Genomic DNA, 26316 nt, shown 5'->3' with positions numbered 1-26316 from the left:
TATGACTGATTCTGCCAGACACTAGCTTAAATGAGAACTTCAAAAAGGGCCTCAGTTCAGATACCCAGAGAATGAGGAAAGAGTGCATGTGACGATAAAGATGGACACAGACATCAGAAAATCACCTAGTATTTCCTATAATTATTACTAAGTATGTTCCTATAATTATTACTAAGTATGTTTTGAAAAGCCATATGGAAACCTGCTACTCTAGAAGATTCCTAAAACAAATAGTTTAGTTTGCATTATGTCATATAAAGGAGATGATGCTCCAACTACAAATAATATGCTACCAAGTAAAATTTCAAGTACAAAGATTTGGTTACATCTTGTGAGTTGTTGGTCAAAGGAGTCCCTTTGAATTCCCCCAAAACATTATAGGCTATTGTCAATACTTTTGATTACCTTCTACAAACTGATGGTAAGACCTTATTATTAACTTATGAACTGGAGAAACTGAGCTGGTGTCTAACATATCTATTGTTAGCATTAATAGTGCTGGAATGTACTCTGCACAATACAGGAGAAAAAGAATTCCAGTCTCACACATCTACAAATCCTGTAACCTAGAACAGTGTCCTAACTTCAAGATATATTAGTACAATAAAGGCACAAATGTTATGTGAGTAATTAACAACTTTTTAATTGGATTTAAATCCAACTCCATCAGATGGATCCTACACATTACACTGACAATGATACCAAGATCCTGATTTTACATAGGTCATGAACTTAGGGAAAATCTAATAGTATTATTCTGATAAATGGTCAAGGTAATAAAGTGATTCCTGATGACTTATTGCTATGGCCATAGTTCAGTGCATTGCTCAGATGTCATCAGAAAAGCTATTTTTTTTTTTTTTGCAATTGATAGGAATTAACACAGAGGCTCAAAACTGGACAATGTGTGGAGAGTGAAAAATTGGAACACTCATTCCACAACAGGATGTTTTCACAAAATCCATCTACTCATGGTGTTGAGATCTATGAAAACCAGAAGATGGATAAATTGTAGGAGCCATAAGTGTTGGTTGACTTAAACAAAGCAGAGAATTCCAGAAACAGGATTTGCGCACATTTGGTAGCATTCATGACACTTGCACAGGTTCAAACAAGACAAAATTCCAGCACAGAGAAATGGATGTAGGCACAAAACCTCATTCCATACAAAGGAGCACTATGCAATTGATTCCATCTAGGAAAGGCAAAGTCAGTTGTCTTCAACGAATTGTCACTGTTTGTATCAACCACAATGCAGTGTAGCCCTTATATCCAGGTTTAATTGTTGAACACAAAACAAACTCCAAAGTTATTTACTTGATGGGGGCCTCTTATTTAATTTTGGTTTGGCTTGGGGTTTTGAATGTTTATTTGTGCTTTCATTTTTAGAGCTAGTGAATAAAGTTGAGTAGGTAGAAATTTGGGGAGGGTCTGGAAGGTGTTGGGTATGGTGAAAATTATGAACAAAATATATGACATTAAACAAATTAAATAAAATATAGGAAAATAATTTTTAAAAAGTATCATTTAAAAAGTGTTGATCTGTACAAAACCTGGGATATATTGAATACTGGGTGCTATCTTTGACCAAAATGTTCTCAAGAGAAGAAACTAAAACAGCTAAGAGCTATCTTTGAAATTGGTCAACATCTTTAAAATTAAGGTAATAAAATTAAAACTACTTTGAGATATTATTTTACTCCAGTCAGAATGGATGGCAATTATTGCAAAAAAAAAAAAAAACCCAAAAAACAAAATGTAATGCTGGCGAGAATAAATATTGGAGAGCATGTAGGGAAAGGCTAACCTTCATTAACTCTTAGTGTGATTGTAAACTGTTACAATCATTTTGGAAAACGGTGTGTGTGTGACTTGGTCCAGATACACAATTCCCTTGCATATGATGAAAGAATTTTATATGCTAACCCATAAATAGTTCCCTACCCAGGGAACTATTCATTATTTCTCTATTCAAATATTTAAGAAATGAATACAACATAGATGTTCTTTACCAAATGAGTAACGTATGAATATATGGTACATATATACAATAGAATTCTACTGAGCTGTGCAGAAACCTGATATCATGACATTTTCAGATAAAGAGGTAGGACTAGAAAGTATTATAATGAGTGAGGTAACCCAGACACAGAAACACAAATGTTGAATGTTATCTCTTACTGCGATTCCTGTCCTTGTATATGTACATGTGAATTTATAAGCAGAAATAAGTACAAAACCAAGAAAGTAAAATGGGACCAATTGGGGAAGCAACTCTAGATAGAGCAATTGCATGCAGGTGCTACGAAGGGAGGAATAAAAGACACAGAGGGGCTTTATAAAATAATTTTATAAATTTAAATTGGGAACATGCTTGTTTTACACATTAAACACAGTTACCCTCCCACCCTCCCCTGTTCCTCCACCAACCCCCATCCCACCTCCTTTCTGTCCCCAGGGAGGGTGAGGTAGTCCATGGGGAGTCTTCAAAGTCTGTCATATATTTGGAGCAGGGCCCGGGCCCTCCCAGAGGGGGGCTTTTAACTGTTTCTCAGTTCACAGGGAGTTATACAGAGTGACATAAAAGTAAGGATAATAAATAATACTAAAGGTGCTTGAAAAGACAATCATATTATCTCATATTTATCTAAAAAGACACATAAAATGCTTGTATATGTGTATATATTAACATGTATTTTTACAAATTTGTGGCACTTATAATAATATTCCCTGCCCCAAGTGCCATAGACTATGAAAGAAAACCTCAGTGCCATACATGAGAACCCTCCTGGGAAGTTTGGAGGTCAAGAGACCTCCAAAACAGCAATATGAGCTACTGTTGCCCTTGATTGGCTCACAGACCTTGAAGCTAGTTTTCTGTTGCAGAAGCCACAATACACTTCAGCACAGAAATTGGGGGACGTGAACTGAAACTGACCCGGAATCTCTTCCGTGAGAACTGGTTTTCCCGAAGTGAAAGCTGCAAAGGAGGAAGTGCAATCGCAGAGCCTCTCCAGGTGGGTTATATGTGAACTGTACAAAAACTGGACTGGCAAGACAGGCACAATGGGGCAATAGTGGAACTTTCACTTTGGGGGTTTCTAGTGCTGTCTAATTGGACTAAGGCCCACTCATCCAAAGGGAAGACATGCCTGGTACTATAAACATTCTAATGACAGTTTCTTAAACAAGTATACTTTTTAGCTGTTTTCTAAGTGCCTGTCTTTAGACACACAGGTAAATATAGTCCTCACCCCTCATCAAAGAAACTACTTTTTGCAATATATGGAGACTATCACAAAATCTCACAACTGGTCAGAATGCAGAGAATAATTGACTCAGTGGTGCCCAACTCCAACTGATATATCTGCAATGAATCCCTTCAACACAAGGCTTTGGAAAAAACAAAGAGGAGTAGAAGAATGTCCCCAGAGGCGGATAATCCCTGCTGATAGTGTATATATCTTCTGGACATCACAAGGAAATACACCTATTTACTTGCAATAGTATATTTACACCAATGAACCAGCAAAATGGCACTTATGAGGATGGGTAAATTCTATATGGTCTTACCCCTCAATGCAGGAATATAGCAAGGCAGTGGCTGCCAAAAGACAAAGAATCATTTGCCTTAGGGGGGAAATCACATATTGGTTGTCCAATCACAAGTGCTCAGCTCAGAATACATTCACATACACACAGAGCTAAATGGACTCTGTATGTTATATGTACATGTGATCATATACATGCATCAACTAAACATCACAAACATGTGAAAGGGAGGGATGTTTGGGGAGGGTAGAGGGAGGGTGGGAGTCATACAGTGCACCCAAATGCACCATGACCTCAAAAACAAACTCTTATAAAAGAATTGCACATGTTAAAGTTATGTATGATTTCTGCTATTTTATGCACATTTCAAACCATTCTGAAAGCTAAATTACATTAGAAAACATTTTAAATCATGCCCCATTCCTATATCCTAGTACTTGTTACTGCATTTCTAGATTGGGGTCATGAACTCACGCTTACAAATGCTGTAGAATGATCTCTGAATGAGTTCACAGTTGCCTCATACAGCAACCTTTGACTGGTTGTTACAAAATCTATTTTTCCTTACCAGAAGCTAGTTTAACAATGAACTATGTTTTGTTAATGATTTCTTTTGTCTGTACTATAAACTTTACCACTTAAGATTTGCTATAAGCTGAACAGTTGGCTACAGCTGGAATCCTAACAGCACCCACAAAGAGCTCTTTGCCATGTCAGACTACACTTGGTTTGAAGGAATTCCTTTCCCTATTCTAGGGTATAAAAAAGAAATACTTACAGAAACTTGTAATAAGTTTGTGATCAGAGATGAAGACACGATCATAGTGACTTACCCCAAATCAGGTAAGGACCATCAGTAAAAGTGATCCTAAGTTTTATGTGGAAGCTTAAGGCTTTGATCCTCATTCATTTGGGTGACAAATGGACTGCTCTCTATATATGAGGTTTAAAATTCTTTGTGAGCATGAAGATCTTGTGTGTGAATGCATTTCCACTCAAACTAAGATGTCTCGACTGGTCTGTGTTGGTGGAGGATAAGTTAAGGTGAAACAGCAGTGGCTCTGACACTGTTGTGTCTCTGTGTGGAAGACAGAGTGGGAGAGGGAGGATGATAAGAATAAACAGAAGAAATAGCATCAAGAGGGATGGTGTGGAGGAAAGAATATGTGGAGGAGAGGCCACTGTCTGGTAGAAGAACTACCATGACCCTTGTCCAGGTAGTGGAAAGAGTCTCACAACACAGGGAACCAAAAAGAGGCATCGTGGGTGTCTTGGGGAGAGCTATTAGATGGGTGGCAGATGCAGTGAACATTAATTAAGTATTAGCTTGCTGTGTAGCATGAATAATAAAAGGCCAGAGATAGATATTGGGGTTCAAGCTGAAGATCAGAAAAGCAAATTAGCCAGCCAGTAGCTCTTAATTCTACCAAGGCTGAAATGAAGATTCTGTCTTTCCTTTGGAAACTGAATCTCTCATCAGACACTTTACTTTTTTCCTTATATACCTCTCTAGTGCTGGGTTTAAAGTTGTGAGTTTTGTTACTTTTAGACTTGTTCACTCTAGTGTGATAAGGCTGGTCTTGGACTCACAGAGATCCATTTACTTCTGTCTCCTGGGTCCTGGGATTAAAAGTGTGTATCACCACTTCTTGGTATCTGTGGCTAACTGGTGTGGCTACATTTACCTTCTGATCCCCAGTCAAGCTTTATCAAGTTATAAATGATATGTCTCCACATCGCTGACATCAAAAGTTCAATAACATGGAAAAGCCAAATTGTTGGATTGCATGAAAAAGATTCACACATAAACCCAGAGAAAGAAGCAATAGAAATATCCATTGATAAAAGAGCATGTAAATACAAGTGAGTGTGGTAACTAGATGCAACACAATTTATGTACCTTAAAGAGAAGCAATACTCATACATTCACTGCAGCATGGATGTATCACAACAGAATTTTATTTAATAAAAGGATCAAATCTCAAGGACAGATGCCATGACTGCATTGCTCAGAAATATCTGAGATAGTCAAATTCCCTGCACCAGAATATAGAATGATGGTGGCCCACGATGGAGGGATGTTCAATAGGCAGGTGGAGTCTTTTGAGTATAGAGTCTCAGTTTTTCCAGTGTAATCATTGGGGATGAACTGGATGAATATACTTCATACTTACACCATGTAGACACTGGGAACACCACATGTTTGTGTGCTTTAAAGCAACTGCAGTATAAATTGTACGGGCATTTATTCTACTTGAGGCTTTCTCACAAGTACTATTGAAGTGAGTTACCATATCTTTTCCTTCTTGTTCAGGAACTAACTGGCTGGTTGAGACTGTCTCCTTGATTCAGAGCAAGGGGAATCCAGAGTGTGTCCAATCCATGCCTGTCTGGGAACGTTCACCCTGGATAGAAACTGAAATAGGACAGAAATATTTGATCAGTAATGAAAGGCCACCTCTGCTCATCTCTCACCTTCCCTTCCATCTTTTCCCCAAGTCTTTCTTCCATTCCAAGGCCAAGGTCAGTGTCCAGTGGTTGAGAAATCTTGAGCAAATAAGCTCATTGACCTTATTCTACCATGATGGGCCCTAGAGCTCTGCCTGAAGTGCACTCTGATTGTGTTGTGTTGGGTGTGGGAGGGAATCTGGGATTCTTATCCCAGGTGACATGTCTCCTCTCCAGAATACATCAGAGCACACAGCTGTCAACCACCACATGATGATCCTGGCTGGATGTATGAGACGAAGTTAAATATCAATTAGAGCATCCAGGAAACTACATGTACAAGATAAGCAAAGTTCAAGCTCTCATGTCCAGTGAATACTTCCCTTTTGCTGTCATTAATGTCAATTAGCTAATTTTTGTTTTACATAAGCCCCATGCCTATTGGGTGAATCATCCAAGGCAGAGTTACTCACAGGGGAAGCCGCCAGAGCAAGCACCAATAGTTTAGTCATGGCCATTGCTCAAAGGACATGACTCATCTGTAGCCACTGTGACTTGGTGTGTCTAGCTGTCCATTCAGAACAGTAGCCACAATAATTGCCCATGTCACTGATAGAGGATCCCCAGATTTGATCAGAGATAGCCAGGCTCTGATCTATCATAGCATCTTATTAGTAAGAAAATTCTCTGGAAATATCTCCACCAGAGAACCTAAAAATATTTAATGCTTAAACAACAAAGGTAAACTTAGAGAAATTAGTTCTCTTAAAACTATCACAATCCCTGCTGCAAAAAAGGACTTTGGGAGCACATTCCCCATGGAGGGATACTTCCTTAACCTAGAGGCAGGAGGGAGGGCCTAGCCCCTACTCCAAATGACTTGACAGATTTTGTTGATCCCTCCTGGAAGGCATCACCCTCCCTGTGGAGTGGGGGGAATGAGATGGGAGGGTGGTCTAGGGGGCATGGGAGGGAGAGGGAATTGGGATCGATATATAAAATAAGAAAAAAATAAATGTATATATAAAAGAAAATATCACAATTAAGTTGTGTCCTATATGTCTACATTATCTGGATTTGGCAAACTCTTGGCTGGAGATATTGAGGTCTAAGGACATGAATGCTGGGCTAATGTCACAAAGAGCATTGGTACAAAACATAGATAAAATATAGATCTTATTTTATTAAGATTATTAGTTACTTTAAACTTATTTATTTAACTTTTTGAGATTATAATCACACTTATCATTTACCCTTCCTCTTCCTCCCTCTAAGCTTACCCATATGCCCATCCTTTGCCCCTTTCAAATTTATGGTCTCTTCTTTCATTAATTGCTGCTACCTGTACATGTAGCTACATTTTTCTCAATATTTAAATACAACTTGTTTAGTCTGTATGTTACTTGTATGTATGTTTTCAGGGCTTATGATTTATCATTGTATAACCCATTGCTATGCTTTTAACAGGGAGATTTCAATTCCTCTGACTCTACATTTCTTCATTGCCAGAATGTCTTGGTGTTCACCATTTGTCAATGACACACTGGCTTTATGTTCTTTACCATTATTCTTCTGAGAGTTGTATTTGATAGATACACTTACACCAAACAATTGTCTTGCCAAATTACAGATAGATTTAGCACAGCACTCATCAACTTGTATAAGCAAGATGTTCTTTCACAGCGGATGCATGGTCTTTTACTTTGTAAGTTATTAATCTTTATAACTATAGAATTAATCTTGGATTTTGTTATAGTTGTTTTGTTTTTACAGTATTAGTGATTTCAATATTTTTGCTGTTCCAGTTTTGTAAACCAAATAAAATTGTATAAAATGATTCTGAGTATACATATTTTATATTTATATATTTTGTACAAATAAAAATAGTAAGTGTTTTTAGAAACCTCATGTATATTTGTTTGCATTTCATATAACTTGTGCTAGTTAAAACGTGGAGAATGACCATATTGACCTTTAAGTGCATTTTTTTTCCATTTAAGGTGATATATGTCATGAGAAATCCCAGAGATGTTCTTGTGTCTGGTTACTTTTTCTGGAGTAAGTCAAACCTTGTCAAGAATGCAGACTCACTGTCAACTTATTTTGAATGGTTCCTCAAAGGAAATGGTGAGTGCCCTATTTGATATAAGTGTCTGGGAAGGCTCATAGACATTTATTTATTTATTTAATTTATTATTTTACATGTCCATCCCTCCGTCTCTCTCTCCCTCCCTCCCTCCCTCACTTTTACCCTCTCTGCCATCTCACATGCACCCTGACCACCCTCCCCTCCCCCTACCCCAATCCCATATGTAGGGGAATGCCATCCAGTTGGGGTCATGTAGATCTGACAGGCCATGTGAAGTAGGGACTAGGGCTTCTCTCCTGTCTCTAGGTTAAGGCAGTTATCCCTCCATGGGGGATGTGTCCGCAAGGTCCTTTTGTGCACCAGGGATACATCCTGGTTCCACTGTCTGAGGTCCCTTAGACTGCTCAGTCCTTCTGGCTGAGACCCATATTCAGAGGAGCTTGAGTCAGTCCCATGCTGGATTCCCAGCTATCAATCTGGTGGCCCGTTAGCTCCTCCTTGTTCAGGTAAGCTGTCTCTATGTATTTCTGGAGCCTGGTCTTGTCCTCTCCATCTGCATCTGGGTTCTAGTTCGACTCAGTGTTTATGTATGGGTGTTTGCTCCTGTTTCCAGCAGGTATTAGATGAGGGCTCCATGGATAAGTTAGTTGTTGATCTCACTATCTGGGCAGGGCATTTATGGTAGCCTTTCCACAAAAGCTCAAATTGTTAGTTGGTGGTAGTCTTGTAGTTCTCTAGACCTTTCTTTGGTTTCAATTTTATCTTCAAACCAATATTGGCTCCCTCTTTTATGCTCTCTATGTCTCTGTCTCTCTCTTTTATTCCTACCCGGACTCAATCTTCCTAGTTGCATGTGTTTTCCTCTCCCCCACTCACTTTGTCCTATTTCTCTCTCCATTCATTGCCCCCCCCTTCCCCTGTGCTCTGGGGGACTTGTCCCTTCCCGCTTCTGGCTCACAGACATTTTTAAGACAAAGTGAGATATAGCTTAGGCTGGTCTGAAACACTCTATATAGTCAGGGATGAGCTTGAAACTCTTCTTCTTCTGAATCTCCCTCTTGAGTTCTTGGGCTACAAGCACCTGCTATCATGTTCTTTTAGCTCAGTATTGGAGCTCAAGTCGTAATATCAAGAATGTTATTTAACTTGGCTACATTCCTAGACTTCAATGTATTCTGTAGCCTTCACTTGGTTCCCTATTATCTCTCTCTATGTTCAATCAGTTGATAGTTTACGTTTCATCTCATTTTGAATGTAATATTGAAGTCATCCTGTTCTCACACACCATTGCACAACAAGTTCTTACTTGTCTGCCTATTGAACATTACTGCTCACTAACAGACAGATCTTGTGGCTGTTTTGTTTGTTTGTTTGTTGGATACATCCACTAGGTCTCCTTACTTGACACATATCAATTAAAGTGAAACAAAATAGGTAATATCCAGGCATAATAGGATGGAGCAGGCCTACAATCACAGAAACAATGCCGAAGAGATGAGTAGATCAACAGGTCAGGGCCATCTTAATCTACATACCAAGACATGTTGGCATACTTTTTTGAATCCCTTTTTAAAAAGTTCCTTTTAAAACAACTTCTAACAAAGAACACTGTTAATTATTATATAGATATATGTTATTGCCTTATTTTCTGTGCCATTGCTAATTTTCTTTTGTGTTTTATTGTTGTTTTACAATAGGATCTGTTATATTTTAGATTGACCAGAAATTCATTATGTACTTGAAAATACATTGAACCTCTGGTCTTTTCTTGTCTCTACTCCCTGAGTTTTGGTGTTACAGATGTGTGCCACCATATTCAGTTTGGTTTTCAGCTTCCTTGTTATGTGTCTAGCTATGTGTATTTATGTTGATGTGGATGCAAATGTGTGCAGACTGATGATCTTGTGCTAAAGACAGACAATAATATCAGGTGTTGAGCCTTAATTTCTACTGTGTTTGAGACAGTGTCTTTCTTTTTGCTCATCCCTGTGTGTGCCATATTAGCAGGTTCAGTGCTTCTGGGTATTCTCCACATTCCACATCATAGAGTGAACCCTAGGCTGCATCACCATCTTTTAATCATTTCTGAGGATTCAAACTTAGGTCCTCCTCACACATGCAATGTAAATGTTCTCCACCGAGACACCACATGAGACAAGCTTTCACTTTTTTTTTAAGTGACTTAATTTTGCCGTGTACTGAGCAATTCTCTTCCTTTCTGTAATCATTTACTCCAGATTTCAATCAAATCTTAGATTCCTTGAATCATATTTCCTACTGCTCTGACGCTGGCTCATGTTTTATCTTCTCTCCACACTTGATTCAGTTAGTTTTTCATATAGCAGAGAACAATGAAGGTGTTCAGTGGGGGCTGAGACATAAAGAGACTACAGTCAGTCCAGGAACAGGGAAGATCGTGTGACTGTTAACAATCACATCCCAGTAGTACTAGGAATGTATATAAAGCTTGGGATGGATATAAAAGGCTAAACCTGGAATGTCTCAGGTTTTCTGTGTTTTGGAGGCCTGGGTCTTCAGGAGTCACTATTGAGAAGTAATGGAACCTAACATGTGAATACCAGTGGGATGGGATCTCCCTCAGAAAGGGTTAAGATAATTCTCCAGACATGATGGTAATAAAAAGTTCAAACATGCCCATGCCCACAAAACTTTATCTCTATTGTTTTCATCACTATTCACAAACTCATATATCTGTCACTGCAACCTGCCAGGAGAATGTCTTCATGTCTTCTCATGGTATCTCAAGTCTATAAAGAGAAGGGTTTGCTAATGAACTTGATTTTATCAGCTCATCAACTGTGTGTGTGTGTGTGTGTGAAATGTTGTTGCCATGAGAAAGAGCCTTCAGCAACTCAGGGATTGGGGGAAACCACTGAGTCAGTGGAATAATCACTCAACTTGAAGTTTCTTTCTGAGTGAGGAAAACTTAATTCTCTGCAGCCAGTGAAAGGGCCTCAGATTAACTCTCCGGGACTGTAATAAATGGAAAATAATACACACACATTTAGTGTCTTTACACCACCCTCTCTCTCTGTTGTTCTTTATACTTTTACACCTTATATACCCCATCAAAATCTTCCCGACAATACAAAAAGTATGATGTAGTGTCATCCTACTTTTCAAGTAAATTGTTATGATGAATATACATAAAACACATGTTTTTCATTTCCTTTATATTATTAAACATCCTATTATGAATGAAAAACAAATTATCCCAAGAACCCACATGTGATCATATCTAAAAAACTTATTATAGATCAATCCAGTGTAAGCAAGCAAGGTATTTTCCAAGCCAGTTATTTCACTAGCAAGCTGTATTTTGCAGTAACGAAGTGGATAAATTACTTTATTTCTTATATCAAAAGATAATCTTACAAGGGGAATTTGAAGAATCACAAATCTAAACTTTTATATATGCAAAACGCTCACTCTTCTACATTTTAATTCCTCTTGATGCATACCCATTCACCCTGTGCATCAACAAATTTTTATATTGGGAAGATGATGTCAGAAATACGCACAAGGAATTAATCAACATATTTGATCATCAACCTTTCCTAACAAGAAAAGCACAGCAGCTAATATGAACTGGGGTACTTTATTCTGGTTCCTTCACATCATTGAGTCCCTCTCTCAATTATGTGCCTTTCTAAACTTTGGATTATTTCATCATGTTTTTCAGCTTAAAACTATTAACAATATCATATTAATCTAAATTTAAGTCATATTCATAGTTTAGTTTTAGCTATGATACACACTGAAAGCTATGAACACATCTCCCAACATTAAGATTAAAAAAACCTTAGCTAACTTAGCTTATGGGTCACAATTGTTTTCTTAATCATTACCCTAGCCATAGTCCATATTTCTCCTCATGAGAAAAGACTTGTGTGATATTTCTTTGTTCTTTATTTTCTATCTTTTGAAATCCCTGCTGTATCACAGGAAGGGGCAAAATGTTATCTTGCTTTTACCTATGTTAGTTTTCCATTAAGCTTTGCTTCCGGGTGGTCAAGTCTTCTGAAATTTTATTGCCACCAGCTGGTCCTGTGTCATGGCCACCAGTAGAATGTCACATTGAGTACTGTAAATACTGGTTTGACTTTTCATAGTAAAACTAGCTGTCATTTGCAGAAAAGTGAAGCCTATCAGGCAGACCTCATATCCATTTTTTTGTATTCAACACTTCCTTCCTCCCTTTACACAGTGGCATATGGGTCATGGTTTGAGCACATCCGTGGCTGGCTGTCCATGAGAGGAAGTGAAAACTTCCTGCTGCTGAGCTATGAAGACATGAAAAAGGTAACTGCCATTCTTACAGCAACCACACAACCTCTCACCAACTTACCCCATGCTGCAGCCCACATATCCTCCACATTCCCACTCCACCTACTTTGTAAGGGTTAGGCTCATGAAGAGTTCCTAAAAGTGAGATTATGCCCCGTGTCCTTTTTTGACCTGGATACGATGGCATTTCCTATCCAGTCTACATATCCATAACCCTCATCTTCTATACCCCACTCCACCTTGAGTTAGAGTGGAATATCTCACACTTGAACTACTGATTGTTTTGTAAAAATTCTGTTTATGCAAGACATTCCACACATCCGATAACCCAGTGATGAGTGACAAATGGGTAAAGCAGTTTAATTCCACTCTGGTGCTCAAACGTATGCCATCACCCTTTGACCAGAAGAAGAAGCACAAAGGCATGACACCCATCTCTGAATCCTGGGGAGAGTACAAGTGCTAGAGTCACATGAACAGAACTCAAGACTCAAATCTGACCAGGTGTGTGCAGGGTGGGGTCAATCAGGGAGCACAGTGTCCTGTGCTGTTTACTACAGAGTTTCTGCATGGTGGGCTAGAATACAGTGGAGATTTCAAAAGTTTTATTAAATAATATAAATTTTTTCAATATTACATAAGGCATATATCTTAGTAGATTGATAGGCTATAACATTGTCTGATCATGGCAGGTTTCATTTAACTGAAATGCCCCACAGAAGGTTAGAAATATGGTTAAGTACTGTGTGTATGACTCACATATCTCTTATTTTAATAACTAAAGAAAATATCTTTCCAGGTAGTTATATTACTCTAAACCTAGCATTGGGAGATAGAGACATGCTCAGTAGTTCAAGGCCATGCTTCATTGTACGGTGGTCTTGAGGTCAACCTTGGATATACGAGACATTATTTCAAAAGATCATTAAGAAAAATAATTTTAAGTTCATTTGTATATTTTATTTTCACTTAGTTAAAATATCCTTCCTATAATGATGGAAATATAATGATAACAAACATATAAGACCAAAAATATTCTTATTTGATCAGCAGCTCAAAAGTTTAAATAGTTTGGAAGTTTGGGGTGAAAGGTAACCATCATTTACATAGCACAGATAAAAGTATCAACTTTACTTTTAACTGCATAAGAAAAAAATACACTAAGCACACAGTCTGCCAGAGAAAACAATAGCTCACCCTTAGAACTCTTCAAAAATTTTAGTTAAAGAGGATAAGAAACAGTCTTACAGCTAGACTCTGGCGATGATGGTTACTGAAAATTGTGCATTCTTTGTTTTTGTTTCTTATTATTATATTTTTATTATATAAAACCATTTTTAAATTTAAGCTTATTATGCTCACATTACTTCCCGCCCATGATTTCTTCCACATCTTATCACCCTCCTTACCCAACCAACTTTAAATTCTTTCTCAAAAAACAAATTGAAAACCCAATAAAACAACCCTGACCAAAATAGTAAAACACTGAAAGAGAAAAAGTTGAGACACTGAACTGTAACCAAATAAAAGGACACATGCACACAACACTGTGGAGTCTATTCTATGTCGGTCACCTAACCTGGACCACAAAGACTGCTCTAGAATGGTTTATATAGCCATTGTCACTACATTGGAGAAAACTGGTTTTTCCTCTCCCAGCAGGTATAAATGATAGTTCAGTTGTTAACCGTTACCTTCGTGGCTACATTTTCACTCATTCATTTTAAAAGTTATAACAAAATTAGATAAATATGATGAAACAATATTATCACCTAAAATTTGGACAAGACAAACCAACAGAAATAAAACAGTGCAAGAAAAGGCAAAAGCAGAGAACCACATGTTCACACATCCAAGAAGCCCGTAAGAACACTGAGCTGGAAGCCCTGTTTATAAGCAGAGAAGTGGTACAGGCTGCTGTGACCCTGTGCATACTGCTGCAGTCTGTGGGTTTATAGTAGCTTTTCTCATGTTGGTGTGGAGAACTTGATTTGTTGGTGTCCTTCCCCTCTCTCACTCTCCTCCTCCTCTTCCTTCTCCTCCTCCTTCTCCTCCTCCTTCTCCTCCTCCTCCTCCATCTCCTTCTCCTCCTTCTTCTTTCTCCTCCTCCTCCTTCTGAGTTCTTTGTGCTCTGAAGGGAGGCATTTGGTGGAGGCACACCATCAAGTACTGATTGTTCAAAAGTTTCTCACTGTGTGTACTGCCTGGCTGTGGGTCTCTATATCTGCTCTCAACTTCTTTGGGAGAAAGCTTCTCTGATTGCTGCTGAGTAAGCACTAATTGGGAGTCATGATGTCACTCATTTTTTTATGTTATTATTTTTTTCTGTAAGTGGCTTGTATTATTTGGTTTTCATATCATTAACCAATGCAAAAGCCATGGTAAAACATAATTTGAAGAGAGAAATAAATCTAACCACCATGTGCCCAGGAAGGGAAAAGCATACAAACATAAATAACATGTATGAACTACTTGCCACTGAACACAATGCCTTGAGTCTGTTAACATGTCACAAATATTGCTAAAACAAAGCTCCCACCAATTCTATAAATGTAAATCAAAATAACCCTGAGATACCATCTTACTCCTGCCAGAGTAAATTAGAAACACCAATGACAACTTATGCTGGAGAGCACGTGGAGAAAGGGGAACACTCCTCCATTGCTGGTGGGAGTGCAAACTCATACAGCCATTTTGGAGATCAGTATGGTGGATCCTCAGAAAAATGGGAATTCGTCTACCACAGGACCTGGCAATCTTCTCTTAGGCATAAACCCAAATGATCCACATCCGTGCAACAAAGACATCTGTTCAACTATGTTCATAGCAGCATTATTTGTAATAGCAAGAACCTGGAAGCAACCTAGATGCCCCTCAACTGAAGCATGTATAAAGATGATGTGTTGCTAATTTTTTTATGCAAGTAGTATTTGGTTTTAATCGAGGTTCACAGTCTATAGAGTCTCTGGTCACTATGGCAGTGTCAAGTATGTGTTCTATCTTAAGGAGTGGGCCTTAAATAAAATCAACTATTGGTTGGTTACTCCCATGAGTTTGGTTCCTAGCATAGCTTTCATGTACTTCACTACTGTACAGCAAAGGATATGTGGCTGGCTTCATGTTTACATTTCTCTTTTGATAGAGTGCAGAGTACCTTGCTATAACAAAGAGGCTGAATAGTGGAGGTGAAAGCTCTGTTCAGTCACAAGCCCAGAATATCCATGTTTTATGAATTATACAGGTGTTGTATTCAGAAATGTGGTCTTGATGTCAGTTTTTGTAGAACAATCTGTAGTCTTAGCAACAGCATGTGTTTATTAGAGCTTCTCATGGGATGCATTTGGCCAACAATTCAATTAGATGTACCCAATTTCAGTACTGCAAGTCTTACTTTAGTGACAAGTGATGGCCATTTGGAACACCATCTCCCCCATTAAATTATATTATTTAGAGTGCCTTCTTATGTGTGTATGTTTGTATACACACAAATATAAAAATTTTCTACTATATTAGGTTGTATATATGTATGAAGACTCCCCATGGTGTTCTGTATGCACCTTTTAATTGACAGGTATCTCCTTCTTTAGGTTAGGATATTTTTCTTCTTTTATTTATTATTTATTTTTATTTTACATATCGATCCCAGTTCCCTCTCCCTCCCTCCCTTCCTCCCTCTCTTCCTCTTCCCCTCTCTCTCCCTCCCATGTACCCCAACCACCCTCCCCTTCCATCCCCCCCACTCCACATGTAGGGTGATGCCATCTAGGAGGGGTCATATAAATCTGTCAGGTCATTTGAAGTAGGGACTAGAACTTCTCTAATGTCTCTAGGTTAAGGGAGCATTCCTCCATGGGGGATGTGCCCACAAGGTCCTTTTGCACACCAGAAATACATCCTGGTTCTGCTGTCTGAGGTCCCTTAGACTGCTCAGTCCTTCTGGCTGAGACCCATGTTCAGGGGGTCTGAGTCCCATGCTGGATTCCCAGCTATCAGTCTGGGGGCCCATTTGCTCCTCCTTGTTCAGGTCAGCTGTCTCTATGTGTTTCTGCAGCGTGGTCTTGTCCTCCATCTCTGCATATGGCTTCTAGTTTGGCTCAGTATTTAGTTTGAATGTTTGCTTCTGTTTCCAACAGGTATTAGATGAGGGCTCCATGATGGTGGATAAGTTAGTCGTTGATCTCATTATCAGGGAAGGGCATTTATGATAGCCTTTTCACTGTTGCTCAAATCAAATTGTTAGTTGGAGTCAGTCTTGTGGGTCTCTCGACATTTCTTTAGGTTCAGTTTTCTCTTCAATCTTATAATGGCTCCCTCTTTTATGTTCTCTCTCTCTCTCTCTCTCTCTCTCTCTCTCTCTCTCTCTCTCTCTCTCTCCTGTCTTCTATTCCTCCCCTGACTCAATCTTCCTAGTCCCACGTGCTTTCCTCTCCTCCCCTTCTCTTTTTCCTAGTTCCCTCTCCACTCACTGCCTCCCTCCACTCCCCATGTGCTCTGGAGAACTTGTGCCTTCTACCTTCTGTGAGGGACCTTATATGAATCTCTTAGAATCCACCTTGTACCCTAGTTCCTCTGGTGGTGTGAATTATAAGATGGTGATCCTTTGCTCTATGTCTAAAATCCACATATGAGTGAGTACAATAGAAAGACAAGCATAACACTACCAGAATCTAGGGACTCTACACCAACTAGATTTGAACACCCCAAAGCAGATGAAGCAGAAGAGAATGACTTAAAAATTATCATCATAAAAATGATAGAGATCCTCAAAGACAATGTGAGAAAATCTCTTAAATGGAAGAAAAAAAAAAACCAAACATTTTTCTTCTTATATTTTGTTGAAAATACTTTCTGTGCCATAGGCCTATGTTTTACTTCTTTTCCCTCTATTCCTATTATTAGATATTGGATTTTCTTTTTTATGATAGTATTTTTCAATTTAAATTTGCAACAAGCTTGTATTACATGTCAGTCGCAGTTCCCTCACCATCCCCATATCCCCTATCCCACTCCCAACCCCCATTCCCCCCTTCTGCTCCCAAGGGAGGGTGAGGCCTTCCATGGGGGAATATTCAAAGTATGTCATATCATTTGGAGCAGGGCCCAGGCCTTCTGCCATGTGTCTATGCTCAGAGAGTATCCCTCTATGTAGAATGGGCTCCCGAAGTCAATTCATATACTAGGTATAAATACTGACCCATTACCAGAGGCTACATAGACTGGCCAGTCCTCCTGACTAACACCCAGGGGGTCTGGGTCAGTCCTAGGCTGGTTTCCCAGCTATCAGTTTGGGGTCCATGAGTGCCCATTTGTTCAGGTCAGCTATTTATGTGGGTTTCTCCAGCCTGGTCTTGACCCTTATGCTCATCACTCTTCCCTCTTCACAACTATATTCCAGGAGTTTGTCTCAGTGTTCATCTGTGGGTGCCTCCTTTTGCTTTCATCAGCTACTGGATGAGGAAGGGCTCTAGCATGGCATATAAGGTAGTCATCAATCTCTTTACTGGGGAAGGGCATTTAAGGTAGCTTCTCCACTATTGCTTAGATTGTTAGTTGGAGTCATCCTTGTAGGTCTCTGTACATTTCCCTAGTGCGAGATTTCTCTTTAAACCTATAATGTCTCCCTCTATTATGATCTCTTCTCTTGTTCTAGTCTATTCTTCCCCCAACTCAATCTTCCTGCTTCCTCATGTTGTCCTCTCCCCTGCTCTTCAACTCTTCTGTTTCTCTTAACTCCCTCTCCCCTCCTTCCTGCTCCCAATTTGCTCAGGAGATTTTGTTCCTTTCCCCTTTTGTGAGGGACCATGTATGTCTCTCTTAGGGTTGTCTGTGTTTCCTAGCTTCTCTGGAGGTGAGTTGTAGGCTAGTAATCCTTTGCTCTATGTCTAAAATCCATATATGAGTCAGTACATTCATGTTCATCTTTTTGTGACTGGGTTACCTTGCTCCACTTCATCTGTGATGTTCAGGACTTGCTGGTGTGGAGTCCGTAGACCTTGGTAGTGTCATATTGATCTTTCTGTTGTTGACTGTGCTCTTTTTTGGTTTTTGAGAAAGGTTTTCTCTTTATTGCTTTGGAGCCTGTCTTGGAACTAGCCCTGTAGACCAGGCTGGCCTTGAACTCACAGAGATCCACCTGCTTCTGCCTCTTGAGTGCTGGTTTTAAAGGTGTATGCCACCAACTCTTGGCTGTTGACTGTGTTCTTATACTGTTGTCTACCCATCCCTTCTTCCAGTGCTTATGGTTAAGTCTCTCCCTCTCCTGGCAGATTCCTGGCGGACCAGGGTTCCATTCCGGTGGGTCCAAGCAGGTCCTATACTCCAATGGCTATCCTCTTCAAGTGGGTGGAGGTAGGACTAGGTTGCTGGCAGACACTAGATTGACTATGTTCTAGGATTTGTTACCCCGGGCACAGTCCCCGGTCCTCAGGATGTTCTGAGCAGGGCACCAGAGGATGGGCAACTTCTGTGGGGGTGGCATGACCAGAACACAGGCCAGTCTGGTGGCTGGCCTCCCCAGTGCAGGTGCAGGCCCCAGTGAGGCTACTGGTGTTTCAGGTAAAATGTATGTTTTTCTGGATATAGAAAGATGACACTAATGAATAGGGATGGGCTAGGAAGGGGCATAATAAGGTCCACAAGAGGGAAGATTTCAGTTTCCCACAGGTTATGCTTAGTTAGTAACCTGTAAATGGGACCATGATTGAGGACAGGCCACAGCAGAAGGTTTGATATGAAGCTGCTTCTGAGATTTAGGATTGTACTTAGAAGAATGGATAGAGAGCTAAAGATCTACAGTTAGCCTACCTGCTTTCCTAGTTAGAGAAGACTGTGGGTTCTTAGGTAGTGTCTTTTGCAATTAATATCTAAGAAAAAGTAATGAATAGAGAAAAAAAAACGAGGAGGATAAGATCTATGTGAGCCACTTTAGACAGGAATTTGAAAGAGGGAGGCCAAGCAGATGTTCCATACAAAACTGTGAATAAGACTAGAGGACTGGATTTGGGTGAGTAAATTAAAAAGTGAAGATGTGGATTTAGCCTACCTGCTTCTGTGCCCAGCTTTACCTATAGGGTCCCAAGGAATGCATTCTCATTGCATGATGCCATTTCTTTCTTTATGTCACCTTTTCATCATCCATCTATAGTCCCCCATCTCTGCATCTGAACTCTCAGATGTTTTATTTTCTAATGAACATTTTTTGTTTCTTTTTCATTTAGGACACAAGAAAAACAATAGAGAAGATCTGTGACTTCCTAGGAAAGAAATTAGAGTCAGATGAGCTGGATATGGTCCTCAAGAATATATCCTTCAAAGCCATGAAAGAAAATAAAATGTCCAATTTTAGTCTCATCACAGACGATATGATTCCTAATGGTTTAGTCCTCCTGAGAAAAGGTAAAGACATTTTCTAGATTCAAATATGTCAGAACATTTGGAGGGCTTGTTGTTCCATGAGGAGTCTAAGAAAGAGTTGGGAATATTTCATAATCTATTGCACTTCAAATCATAGTCTTTCAAAGACTTTATAGGGAATCATGTGGGCTTCAAGAATTCTGAAAAAAATATTGATTTTGCTCTGGGAGAGAACTTAAGGAATGTAGAGAGTCATGTGCAATACTTTCAATGGTAAACAAAATGGTAGACATACTGCAATGAGGCTTTGTTAGGCTCCTTGTAACTTGGACCTCAAGTGTACAGAAAATATTTAATGCATGGGGCCAAAGATAAATTTGTGATCATTACCACAGTAAACACTTCCATTAACACCAGGAAAAGATGATGAACATGTCAAAGATTGCTGATGCATACTATCAATACTAAGCAAAATTTTCATCAGTGTTAGAATCTGATGGTGTTTGCCAACCTAAATTTGGATTGTTTCAGGCTCAAGACTATTCTCTTTTTTTCCTGAATTTTCTCTGCTGTGTTGGGAATATCCATATTATCTATGTCTGTGCTCCTTCTCTATGCTTGGAGTAGATGGTGGTTGTGGTTTCATAGCTATAATATTGAGGAAGTATTTTGCCAGAATGAATCATGCTTGGAGTCTCACTTGCACATAATTAACAAATAAGTGTTGATATATGACTCAGATTTGAAGAGGGAATGAGTCATATGTCATGTCTTTTTGTATGAGTAAAGAAAATGTGCATAAAAAAGAAATTGTGCATAAATAAAGGGTGCTGGGAGGTGTGGGTCTAATTTTCTTCTTCCAATAATTTACATGTTTCAGACTTAAACTTCACTTCTCTTCCACCATAGAGTGTAAATACCAGGTTCTAGGATTTAAAGACATGAAGTGTATAAATTGAAATAAGTGAGTTAAAGTTGACAGCAGGTTATTGTAAGGAGTATGGTTTTTCTGCCCACCGCCTGGTCTCGTCCCGCCGCCGCGCCAGCCCCAATTAACACACAGAGACTCTGTATTTGATATAATCCTGTTGGCCAGTTACTATTTTCTTATCGGCTACCTCTATCTTAATTATTAACCCATTTCTATGTATTTCCACGTGGTCTTCTTACCAGGCAGTGGAGCTGGCATCTCATCTCCCAAGTCTCTCCATGCTGACTCTTTCTTACTACTTCCTCTTTCCTCCTTGTCTCTTAGTCCCTCCTATTTCCTTTCCTATTGGCCAATAGTGCTTTATTCATTAACCAGTATGAGAAACATATACAGAATAACATCTCCCATCATTTCCTCTTTTCTGTCTAAATAAAAAGAAGGGTTTTAACCTTAACATAGCAAAATATATAACATAACAGTTATCAAATAAGAATCACAGTTAACAATATTTAGTCCATTAACATTTAGCAAGATTAAAAAACTATTTTATCATCTATCCTAAAGTCTATATGTAACTTATCTATATGTAAAGTCTATATGTAAAGTCTAAAGTCCTATATGTAACTTATCTTTAAGCCTAACTAAGGAAAACTATAACCATAACTATCTGTCTTCAACTCCTTTAAAGACCACAGAAGGATAATATTTAAACTCTAGAAATGACAGAGACAACTCGCCATGTCAGGCACCTGAAGTTTTTCTGTAATCTTCCATCTTCAGTCCATAGGCCATAGTGTGTCTGGTAGACTCTTCAGCAAAGCAGGAAACGTTAAACTGTCTTCTTATATTGGTAGTTTGTTAGTCACTTTCCTCTATGTCCTGCAGACTGTCTGGCAGACTCTTCCATGAAGAAGGAACTCTGTAGCATTGTCCATCTTGAATCAGCAGTCACTTTTCTGTGGGTCCTGCATGTCCAGTTTATACAGCATAAAGTCAAACAGTCCAGACAAGAGCAGTATCTTGTCCAAATGGCTAGTCTTGCCATATTGGAAGTAAACTTCATAACGAGTTTGTTTCTTTAATGTCCATCTTCCATTCTGATGCAGGTGGTGTTGCCAGGAGCAGTTATGTCTCACTGTCAAGAAAAACCCTAAACCGTTTCAAATGTCATATTCTGTAGGTCTTTGAAAGGTTTGAAGAATTCCTATCTATCTCAAATAAATCTCTATATATCTAGAAAACCTAACTCACCTAGCTATAAGTTTTTACTATTATAGGTAACTATCTAAAATCTGTACTAAATTATACATTACATTTCTAACTGAGCTATATAAAATATAAAATACAATATCTAAACAAGAGAAATATAGATATCACAAAATTGACCTTAAATTGTATCACTAAATGAAAATCCATTCCAAAATGAAGTACATGGAAAGTAACTAGTGAAAATTTTATCAGAGGTGTACAGAAGCAGAGGCAATTGAATTGAGGACACAATTCCATGAGGACAGATCTCATTATTTTCCAGCTGGATTCTTCCAGGATGAGACCACAGTAGGATTTTGGTTTAATCTCTTTCAAACCATAGTATTTTTCATTTGCCATATATGCTAGAAGGAAATATATATATATGTATATATGTATATATATATAATAGATAATTAAATTATCGTAATGATTATATGTGATATCCATTTATTTTGCATTTGAAGGTAACTTATACTTTAGAAAATTGTTTTTATTATAGTAAAACTCACAAGTCATGAGTCTCACTGGAAACCAGGTCATTGAGGGGAGAGGCCAACTTCATTGCCCACCCCTCCCTGATTCATGAATTTAGAATAGAGGATGCTGATATGAATATACTGTGAAACACTTCTAAAACATAAAACACTTGAGAATACTTCCGGTCTTTTCAAATAATACACATGGTTTGTTCCTTCTTTCCAGTCTTGAAGTTATGAGAAGATCAAAGTTTAACTCATTCCTTTCCATTACATACCCATTTACCTAAATCATAATGCATGAAAAACTATGTTACATGTTATGCTGGACTTAGCTGGGAAGCATTTTCTAGCGCTACTCAAGGAACAAGAAAAATGCGTCTGAAGAGTTACTATTTAACTGGGAAACTTAGTCATCTGGCTTCTTAGGATTAATATGGTTTGAGCCTTCAAACAACAATTTATAGAAACAGTTTTGGTCATTGTGATTCCATATTTAGATACTACAGAAAATGCAGACCATAGAGATGGTCATTACAATTCAGCCATTGGTTAGTAGGGAGAGCATTTATGATGATATTGTCACAATCAAGACATGTTATAGGAATTGTCTTCTGACAAACTTCAAATATATTGAACCCCATTAGTTCACAGTGGTGTTTTCATGAGAGAGTGTTTGAGCCATTAAACATTTACACTGGTTTCTTGAGAAGACATTAATCTGAGACACAGAGGGAAGAAGAACTAGGTAGAAGTCCACTATCTTAAGACCAAAAAAGAAAAATGAAACCCAGAGAAGGTCTGCACAACAAACTCTTGTGGGAACTAATGCCTCCAGAACTATGAGGAAGTTCCTTCCTAACAAAAGTTAAATCACCATGAATTATGGTTATCCTGTCTGCTGACACCAGAATTTGAATAGATTTTAGAAAGAAGGAATGAAGAGAAATACATGCTTGTATGCTCACAGGATTTTGACATAGTTGGACTTAGAAGTTCATGTGTGTACCTGAAAAGACATGTTTCTCTCATGTGGACTGATTTATTCCAGTGGGCAGTCATACTGAATTTTCTGAGATTCTTGTGACTTGGCTTCCAGTCTGTCCTGTCAGGAGCCAGGCATGCTGGGAGAAACAATACCAAAATTTATTCTAATAATGAAGTTGAGAGTATCAATGTATATTATAGTTACCCATTTTTTTTTCAAGAGAAAGGTTGTGTTTTATTTTCTGAAATGAGCACAAAGTACACCTTTCACAATAACACTGAAAGCAGGTGCAAAGACGGACAGTGACCTTTGACTAAAGGTTATAGTTACCCATCTTAACAGATGACAATATTATAGTCATATCAATTAATGCTATCTATTTGATAATGCTGTATCAATCATTACCAATTAATTATGAATACTTTACATTTTCTTTTATAATACCATTGGGGATTTGATGTTAACTTTACATGATACAAAAGAAATGTAATGTGATAAGAAAAAGCATGACTCCTATTTTCAGTCTTTTTGGCTTCAAATCCACATTTATCACTATCATTTGGGGTAAATATCTTAAGGACTAATTTTCCTCATCAGCAAAGTGGGGGGAAAAGACCAGTACCTTCTTCACTCATTCATGAATGCTTTCAACAACTCTGTATTGAGTGTGTTATATTTCTGGTATGATTTGATAATGAAGCCTCTGGTGTTATTAGAAACACTTTACTTTTCAAGTATACTAGATACATATTTCAGGCTTTTATACCAAAAGGAAATGTGTAAAACTTGCCTACCTATGAAATAAAATAAGCAGAGATGAGGGCTTCAGAGTTGTCGATGGAAGGAAGATAGGAAGAGGGCTTCACAGTGTCATTAATAAGGGAAGAAAAGTACAGGAAGTGAGTATATGGATAACATCAGCATTCTAGGGTGAAGAAACACACAATGCAATGTGAGCCATTACACATTTTGGCATCTCTATTGTCAAAACTAAATACATACTAGAATAGAGTGATAAGAAACGATGTATAGGAAAGGTATGGTAAAAATATCATGTAGACTTTCATGCATCACCAAACACCATATTGACTGAAACAGATATCACCCAGGACTGAAACTGTTCTAGCTGGCAGTAGCCTGGTCTCCTCATCTGATGGAAGGATCAAGATGATTAGCCTATATCTCACCACAGTGTGTATCTCCAACTTCAGGGGATCTGATACCTAAATCCACCAGAGGCACCTGTATTCATGTGCACCTATGCACACATAAATTAAAATTAATAATAGAAGATGTTTTAAAAGTTTCTTGCATGATTTGCATAACTTCTATATGTAAAAACTAAAAATGTAAAGAGAACAATTGAAATCTGCTTGGATAATTGCTATAAGAAACACAGTTGGGTTGGATAGTGTGATGGAAGCAGGTGTAAGGGGATGCAGGAATAATCTGGACATATATTAAGGTAGAGCCAGTTTTGATGCTGTTAGATTGTATGATTGATACACTGGGACAGAAGAAGGAAAGACTATGTCCTCACAGGTAAACGTTTGCATATTATTTCTGGGCATAAGGCATTTTCTCCAGGACGTCACCACAGTCCCACTTTTACCCGTGTGGCCCTTGTCAAGCAGACGCTAAGAACATGGGGAGGAAGGCGTGAGAGCAGAGCTAAGATCACCATTAACCCGTCTCTGTGTCTGCTTCACCTTCTCTAGGCGTAACTGGGGACTGGAAGAATCACTTTACAGTAGCACAAGCTGAAGCCTTCGATAAAGTATTCCAGGAGAAAATGGCCGGGTTTCCTCCAGAGCTTTTCCCATGGCAATAACCACTTAAGACTTCATGTATGGACAGCTAGGTGTAATTTTCTGTATATGTGAATGATTGCATGAGGTCATAGAATAAATCCTGTTACTGAATTGTGTAGTTTTTTTTTTTTTTTTAAGATTTTAGTAGTAGCATTAGAAGTAGTGGTAGTAGCACTGGAGTAATAGTAGATCTAACATGTGTGTATGTCTCTGCGTGTGTGCATGAGTGTGTGTGTGTGTGTGTGTGTGTGTGTGTGTGTGTACTCTATCATCCAGAAGAGTTCATTTGTCCCCACAGAATTGCAGTTACATGTTCTGTAATGCTCCTGCTTTGTGTCCAAGGAACTGAACTCAGATTCTCTATAAGGGTAGTACAGTGCTCTAGACCTCTCAATCAACTCTCCAGCCCTGAAACTTAGACTCTTGAGTCATCAGATATTTGCTTCTTTTATTGCTGGCTTGGCATGCATTATCAGCTAACACCAATAGGCTTCATGGAATTTCAGCTTAAAAACAGTCCCTTTAATATTTTAAACAAACAAACCAACAAACAAAAAACAGCATGAGAAGCTAAGAAATTTTCATTCTGTGTCATTTGGGCCAAAAATCTAAATGAATTGTATTTAATTTATTGACCTTGAAACCTTATGTTTTCAAATACCCTATGGTATCAGACATTTATAATCTAACATGTCTGGTCAGTATTTTATACTTGTATTTCATTTTTTATTATTTTTTTGTAAAGTTTAGAGGGTGTACAAAATATTGGGCTTCACAGTGAAACTTCAATGCGTTCTTACACATCATTGTTATTTACTCAACTTTGCTTTTCTACTGCCTAGCGCTGCCCCTTTGCTTCTGCTAGTAACTTCTTCTCCCACAAAAACCTGCTCTGTTTGCACGTTATAGAGATGCACTTATATCCATATAGGAGTTTTCAGAGAGGAGAAAGAGTGTAATATGGTCTTTCTTTTTGCGGTTAAGCAGGAGTTTCTTTTTTTCCCGTGCTCGATATGATGGAGCATACAGCCAGGAGCACCTGGAAGAGTACAGAGCAGGTAAAGAAAGTATTAGACTTCAGAGGAGGTCAGGCCATGAGGACGGGAGCA

At 38.5% G+C, this 26316-nt stretch overlaps 1 protein-coding gene across 1 annotated transcript; it reads left to right on the top strand.

Moving 5' to 3' along the window:
* The first annotated feature begins 4173 nt into the window (after positions 1-4173).
* Positions 4174-25415, top strand: LOC127238874 (bile salt sulfotransferase 2). Its single transcript, XM_051207637.1, has 6 exons — positions 4174-4395; positions 5867-6075; positions 8001-8127; positions 12318-12412; positions 19615-19792; positions 25115-25415. Exons 1-6 carry the CDS (start codon positions 4263-4265, stop codon positions 25225-25227), a joined length of 855 nt encoding a protein of 284 aa, XP_051063594.1. The 5' UTR covers positions 4174-4262; the 3' UTR covers positions 25228-25415.
* Positions 25416-26316: the final 901 nt, after the last annotated feature.

The sequence above is a fragment of the Phodopus roborovskii genome, unplaced genomic scaffold (genome assembly GCF_943737965.1).
Source record: "Phodopus roborovskii unplaced genomic scaffold, PHOROB, whole genome shotgun sequence".
NCBI lineage: Eukaryota > Metazoa > Chordata > Mammalia > Rodentia > Cricetidae > Phodopus > Phodopus roborovskii.
The sequence above is the reverse complement of the archived record's forward strand: the minus strand, read 5'-3'. Positions and strand labels throughout refer to the sequence as shown.